The 6,586-nt window shown below is 39.0% G+C and overlaps 1 protein-coding gene across 1 annotated transcript; it reads right to left on the bottom strand.

The window, feature by feature from the left end:
• Positions 1 to 5,429: 5,429 nt before the first annotated feature.
• LOC130949837 (uncharacterized) lies at positions 5,430 to 6,068 on the bottom strand. The gene has a single exon (XM_057878454.1). The coding sequence runs from the start codon at positions 6,066 to 6,068 to the stop codon at positions 5,430 to 5,432; it is 639 nt and encodes a 212-aa protein (XP_057734437.1).
• Between the last annotated feature and the right edge of the window lie 518 nt (positions 6,069 to 6,586).

Here is a 6,586-nt window from a genome sequence, read left to right as displayed (position 1 = left end):
ATATTATAAAAAAATTTTGCAGGATAATTAATTTAAATGAATAAAAAATACTCATATATTTTGTATGTATATATTTTATATTTAATTATTTAAGAATAAAAGATTCTGTTGCCATTTAAAGTATTGTATATTAAAGACTGTCATTTAAAATATTTATTTATGTACTAGGATATTCTGTATTTATTAGAGTCCATCAATGCTCTTCTTTTATATTTACCTTTGATTTTCATCTAATAAAATCTAATGGTCTATATAAATATAGCACATCCAATAAGCACATAATTATTGTGCTCATTTTAGACATACCCCTAAATCTCCATCATTAATCATATTTGTCATAATAATTTTCATTACTGATAACAACCGTTGTCTCTTCTTGATTCTCATCAACTCTTGCTCTTGATAAGATTATACTTTTTTAAATAGGGTTAAGTACGATTTTGGTCCCAAAGGTAGGGGGTGAAAATTTTTTTCGTCCTCAATCTTTTTTTCTTATAAAATCATCCATAAGATTTAACTTATTTTTAAAACCATCCTTTGAACCAAAATATCCTTCTCCTTCTACACCAAAATACACAGTTTTTGTTATTCTTTTTCGTTCTTCTCCATCAACAGCAACAACAAGAATAAAATCACCAGCAACAACAACAATAAAATCAGCACTAATGAATCAAAAGAAAAAATAATGAAGCACAAGAACAATGAATCTGAGTTCGAATCTGAATCAGAAGCACAAGAACAATTAATCAAAAGCAAAAACAATGAAGTCATCTCTTGTTTTTTTTTATTCTTCTTCTTCTTCTTCAGTAACAACAATGAAGCAGAAGCATAAGCATAATTGGAAACAAAAGTTGAAGCAAAATTGGAAATAGAAATAGAAGCAAAAAATGAAGTAACACAAGCATTAAAATGAAAAAAAATAAAGAATTAGATACAGAATTAAAAATAGAAGCAAAATCAAAAGCATCAAAATAAGAAAAATCAGATGTGGAAATAACAGAAGTAGAAGAACAAAAAATCAAAATTGAAAACAATGTGATTAACAAAATCAAAATCAGAATCAAAATTGGTGGATTAACAAAATCAGAATAAGAAACAAGTGATTAACAATCTGATTAACAAAACCAGAAATAGAAGCAAAATTGGAGATAAACGACGATGCGACGATGTGACACAAAGAAGGAGAAACTAATGTCGCCGTTCGTGCATGTCGGTGCCGCTGGAAGGGAGCCTGGCCACCGTCGTCGTCATGCGACACAAATAGACTAGCAACTGCACCGGGTCATCCACGTAACACCTCAGGTGAGTGAGGGTTGATCCCACGAGAATTGTTGGTTTGGGCAAGCAATGGCTACCTTGTAGATCTTAGTAAGACGATTCAAAAAGATGATAGTTGTTGTGAAAAATCCATAAAATAGATAAATAAATAAAACGTTAATAGATAGATGTGAAATCAATGATGAGAGAATGGTTGAGACTTCGAAGATGCTTCTTCCTTATGGATCAACTTTTCTCACCATCTACTCCAACTTCTAAATATTCATTCCATGACAGGCTGTAAATGATTAACGCCAGGTCAGCGGTCATTAATCTCTTCTACTTCAGATCAAATACTTGGTCAGCGGTCATCCAATCTAAATAAGGGTGAAGCTCTAGCAGTCCATTCCATTGATGATCCTACTAAAAGTGCCACAAACAAGGTCGGATCTTCCGGATTAGATAACGCTGCTCCTTGGATTCTAGTCTATACCACAAAGGCCCTAATCGCCCCGTACCTCGGCTACACTGATGTCTCCAAGTGCCCAACAAAGTCGTGGATAGCCGTCTAAGAGATGTATAATAAAGCTTGTGGTTTAGTACTATCCCATCAAGGACTCGCAAGAACCCATGTGAAATAGGGATGACGGTCAAGTTATACTCCCAATTCATTAGGATGAAGAACGAAGATACATCTTAGAATGGAATCAAGCATAGATTGAAACAGAATAGTGATATTATTAATCCATAAGAATCAGCAGAGCTCCTAACCTTAACCTAGGAGGTTAGTGACTCACAGGTTACAATAACGTTCGAAAGTAAAAGTGTGGGAAGAAGTTGTGGTCGAAGATCATAAACATAGGTGATCTTCTCCTATATATACTAATCTAATAAATAAGGATTACAGAAATAGTGTGAACTAGGTTGATAGTGCAAAAATCCACTTTCCGCGCCCACTTGGTGAGTGTTTAGGCTGAGCTAAGGGTGTCTCCACGAGCTAGTACCCTTCTTGGGCATTGAACGCCAGCTTTGGACTCCTTTTTGGGTGTTGGACACCAGCTGCTCCTTTTTGGGCGTCCAACGCTAGGAACAGGGTGAAGTGCTGGAGTTGAACGCCAGTTTTGGACCTTCATTTCCAAAGCAAAGTATAAACTATTATATATTTCTGGAAATTCCTTGATGTTAGCTTTCCATAGCCATTGAGAGCGCGCCATTTGGACTTCTGCAGCTCCAAAAATGCTTCTTCGAGTGCATGGAGGTCAGAATCTGACAACATTTGCAGTCCTTTCTCTGTCTCTGAATCAGACTTTTTCCAAAGCTCCTCAATTTTAGATAGAAAATACCTGAAATCAGCATAAAACACACAAACTCAAAGTAGAATCCAAAAATATGAATTTTGCACTAAAACGTATGAAAACATAATAGAACTTAAACAAAACATAACAAAAACTATATGAAAATGATACCAAAAAGCGTATAAAATATCTGCTCATCTGAACACCAAACTTAAACTGTTGCTTGTCCCCAAGCAACCAAAAAGAAAGTAGGATTAAAAAGAAGAAAAGAATACAATAAATCTCAGAGTTATTCAATGAAGCTCAGTTTCAATTAGATGAGGGGGGCTAGTGGCTATTCACTTATAAATAGTTTTGGCATCTCACTTTCCTTTGAAGCTCAGAATAATTGGCATCTTTTAGGAACTTAGAATCCAGATGATATTATTGACTCTCCTATTTCAGTTCTTTTTGGTTCTTAAACATAGCTTCTTTTGAGCCTTGGCCGTGACCCTAAGCGCTTTATTTTCCAATATTACCACCGGATACATAAACGCCACAGATACTTAACTGGGTGAACCCTTTCGGATTGTGATTCAGCTTTGCTAGAATCCCCAGAAAGTGGTGTCAAGAGTTGTTAAGCACACTATTTTGCTTTGGATCACGACTTTAACTGCTCAGTCTCAAGATTTTCACTTGACACCTTCACACCACAAGCATATAGTTAGGGGGAGGAGTTCATTTGAACTTTTTAGGCCAAGATTTTATTTCTTTTTGGCCCTCTTAACCATTGATGCTCAAAGTCTTGGATCCTTGCTCTTGCCTTTTGGTTTAAAGAGCCATTGGCTTTTTCTTTCTTTTTCTGCTTGCTTTTTTTCGTATTTATATAATATTTTTTCTTCTATTGCTTTTAGTTTTTGCTTTTTTGCTGCTTTTTCTTGCTTCAAGAATCAATCTTTTTGGATTTTTCAGATTACCAATAATACTTCTCCTTTTTCATCATTCTTTCAAGATCCATCATTCTTAACTCCAACATTGAATATGCACTGTATATTCATACATTCAGAAAGTAAAAGCAATGCCACCACATCAAGATAATTGAACTATTCTTATGATATAACTCGAAATTCAAGTATCTCCCTTTTCTTTTTCAAATAAAATTTTTCTTTTAAGTATGGTGAGAGATGCATGGAATAATTCATAGCTTTAAGACATAAATAAAGATCATCATGCACTAGAAACAGACAATAAGATATAACACCTAATGGAAAACAGAAAAAAATAACTTAGGCAACGTGATTAAAGGAACAGGACCACCTTAGTGACGGTGGCTACTACTCCCTCTAGTGAATCCAATGGAGCATTTAAGCTCCTCTATGTCTCTTCCTTGCATCTATTGTTCTTCCCTTATAACTCTTTGATCTTCTCTTTTTTCATGGAGGATAGTGGCGTGGTCTTGATGCTCCACCCTCAGTTGCTCCACATTTGAACTTAGCTCCCCTACTGAGGTGTTAAGTTGATCCCAATAGTTTTGGGGAGGAAAGTACATCCCTTGAGGCATCTTAGGGATCTCTTGTTGAGGTGGCTCCACATGCTCTTGTTGATGTGCATGTGTATGCTCTCTAACATGCTCCATCCTTCTTTTAGTGATGGGCTTGTCCTCTCAATGGGGATGTCTCCTTCTATGACAATTCCAGCTGAATTGCATAAGTGACATATGAGGTGAGGAAAGTGGAGGCAAGTGCCTTTCCCTTCCTCTTCCTTGAGGTTTTACCAGTCTTTGGTGCCATATTTATGAGTGGTAGAAGTAAAAAAGCAAAGCTTTTACAACACCAAACTTGAGAGTTTTGCATGTCATCGAGCAAATATGAACAATGGGGAAGAAGAGAGTAGAAAAAGAAGAAAGAGGTAGAGATAGAGGGAGGGAAGGAAAAGGGTGAATGATAGGTGGGGTAGGTGTAGAATCTGTGGGACCCATTAATCCTTAGAGGCTAGGGAATTCAAATTTTCTGCCCCCTTGCGGGCGTTGAACGCCCGACCTCTGCTCCCTGGCTGGCGTTCAACGCCAGCTTCCTGCTCCATTTAGGGTGTTGAATGCCCTTGAGGGTCTCCCTTCCTGGCGTTCAATGCCAGGTCTTTGCTCCTTCAACGCCAGCTTCTTGCTCCATTGTGGGCGTCGAACACCCTCTAGAGACTCCTCCCTTGGCGTTCAATGCCAGCTTCCTCACCCATTGGGGGCGTTGAATGACCCCTTTGCCTCCTAGTCTGGCGTTCAATGCCAGCAAGGGGTTTACTCCAGGGTGTTCTGTTTCCATCTCTGAACGTCTATGTCTTTCTTCTAACTACTGCACATGATCACAAACATTAAAAGCAAGGGAAAACTAAAGGAATTAAACTGAAATGAACTCAAGTGAAAATAAACAAAAGAAAAACAAAAGTACTCTACTCATGGTTGGGTTGCCTCCCAACAAGCACTTCTTTACCGTCATTAGCTTGACAGACAGCTCCTTTTAACGAGGAAGGTAGTCATAGAGGATTAAATTCTTACTCCTTACTGGGAGTACCCTTCCTGTGCTCTCATGGATTAGCTTAATACGGTCAAGAGACAGGATCTTGTTTACTGCATGAGGCAGGGTTGGACTTGCAGCAATATGTTGGTGTCCTTTTGTGCCATTTCCCTCTTCCATGGTGAATACTATGATGAGATAAGTGAATACCACCATCTTTTATGATGGGAAGCCTTCAGGAGGGATCTTTTTGGTCCTCTATCCCCTAGGCATCTTTCTCTTAGAACCCTCTTCCTTGATTGATAGTACACACCCGATACCAAACTTACGTTTGGTGGTAGGGGAGTTGAATTGGCTCCATCCAAAGGAGGAGGGTTGAATGTTGAATCCTTTATGCAAGTGCCTCCTTGTTAGGGGGTAATGGAGGGTTAAAAACCTTAAACATCATCCAGTCCTCATACAACCTTAGTGCCTTCTCTCCTTGCTCAACATCTATCAAGGTTCTTTTAGTGGCCAAGAGTGAGGTTCCGAGAATGATGGAGTCAGTTGCATCCTCTCCCATGTCAAAGCCTGCAGGAAAGAAGAGCTCTCCAACCTTTACCAGTACGTTCTCCACTGGCTCGTGTAGTTGCCTCAAAGACTGGTCATTTATTTGTAGGGTAATTCTTGTTGCTTGTGCCTCTTGGATTCCCAACTTCTTCATCACAGATGAAGGTATCAGATTCAAACTTAAGCCAAGATCATACAGGGCTTTGTCAAGAGCGATCTTTCCAGTAGTGCATAGAATCTGAAAGCTCCCTGGATCTGGCATCTTCTTTGGTAGTTCATTCTGGACTAAAGCACTGCACTTTTTGGTCAGTACCATCATCTCATCTCCCCTTAAGTCCTTCTTTTCAAAAAGAATGCAATTTATACAGGCTGTATATGGGTTCTTCTTTTCAATTACCTCTGCAAAAGAGATATTGACTTGTAGCTTCTTGAGTGCTGCTAGGAAATGAGCCAGTTGCTCATCTTCTGGTTCTTTTTGCATGCCTAGGAAAGGTAGCTCTTGAGACTCTTTCACCTCTGCAAGGGCATGCTCTGTGGTAATCACAGGCTCCTCTTGCACGCCTAGAGAAGAATCAACTTAAGGTTCTTTCTCCTCTGAAAGGGTGTGCTCAATGGCATTCTCAAGATCCTCATGGTCCTTGATTGCTTTAAGTCCCTCAGTAGCAGGCTCCTGAGGTTCGGCCTCCTTGGTGAAGACTACTATTCCATCTTCTTTTAAGGTCTCCTTCCCAGAGAGCATCAGGCTTTCTGTGAAGGCCTTATAGGGATGCACCTCCTTGAACAACTCAGTAAGAGGAATATTAACCTGCTCAGGTGTCCACTGGTCGAGGGTATGAGTGTCTCCTTGAGGGTAGTTACCACTCATATAACTAGGAGAATTATAAATCTCAACAGGAGGTATGGCTATAGTCTCCATGTCTAGAACTTTTGTCCAAACTGGGGGCTCCTCACAGGAATATAAGTGCTGGTTATTGGCAGCTATCTCAATGAGCTCATCTG

This window comes from Arachis stenosperma, chromosome 9, assembly GCF_014773155.1.
Source record: "Arachis stenosperma cultivar V10309 chromosome 9, arast.V10309.gnm1.PFL2, whole genome shotgun sequence".
NCBI classification, from domain to species: Eukaryota; Viridiplantae; Streptophyta; class Magnoliopsida; order Fabales; family Fabaceae; genus Arachis; species Arachis stenosperma.
This window is presented reverse-complemented; position numbering and strand designations above follow the sequence as displayed.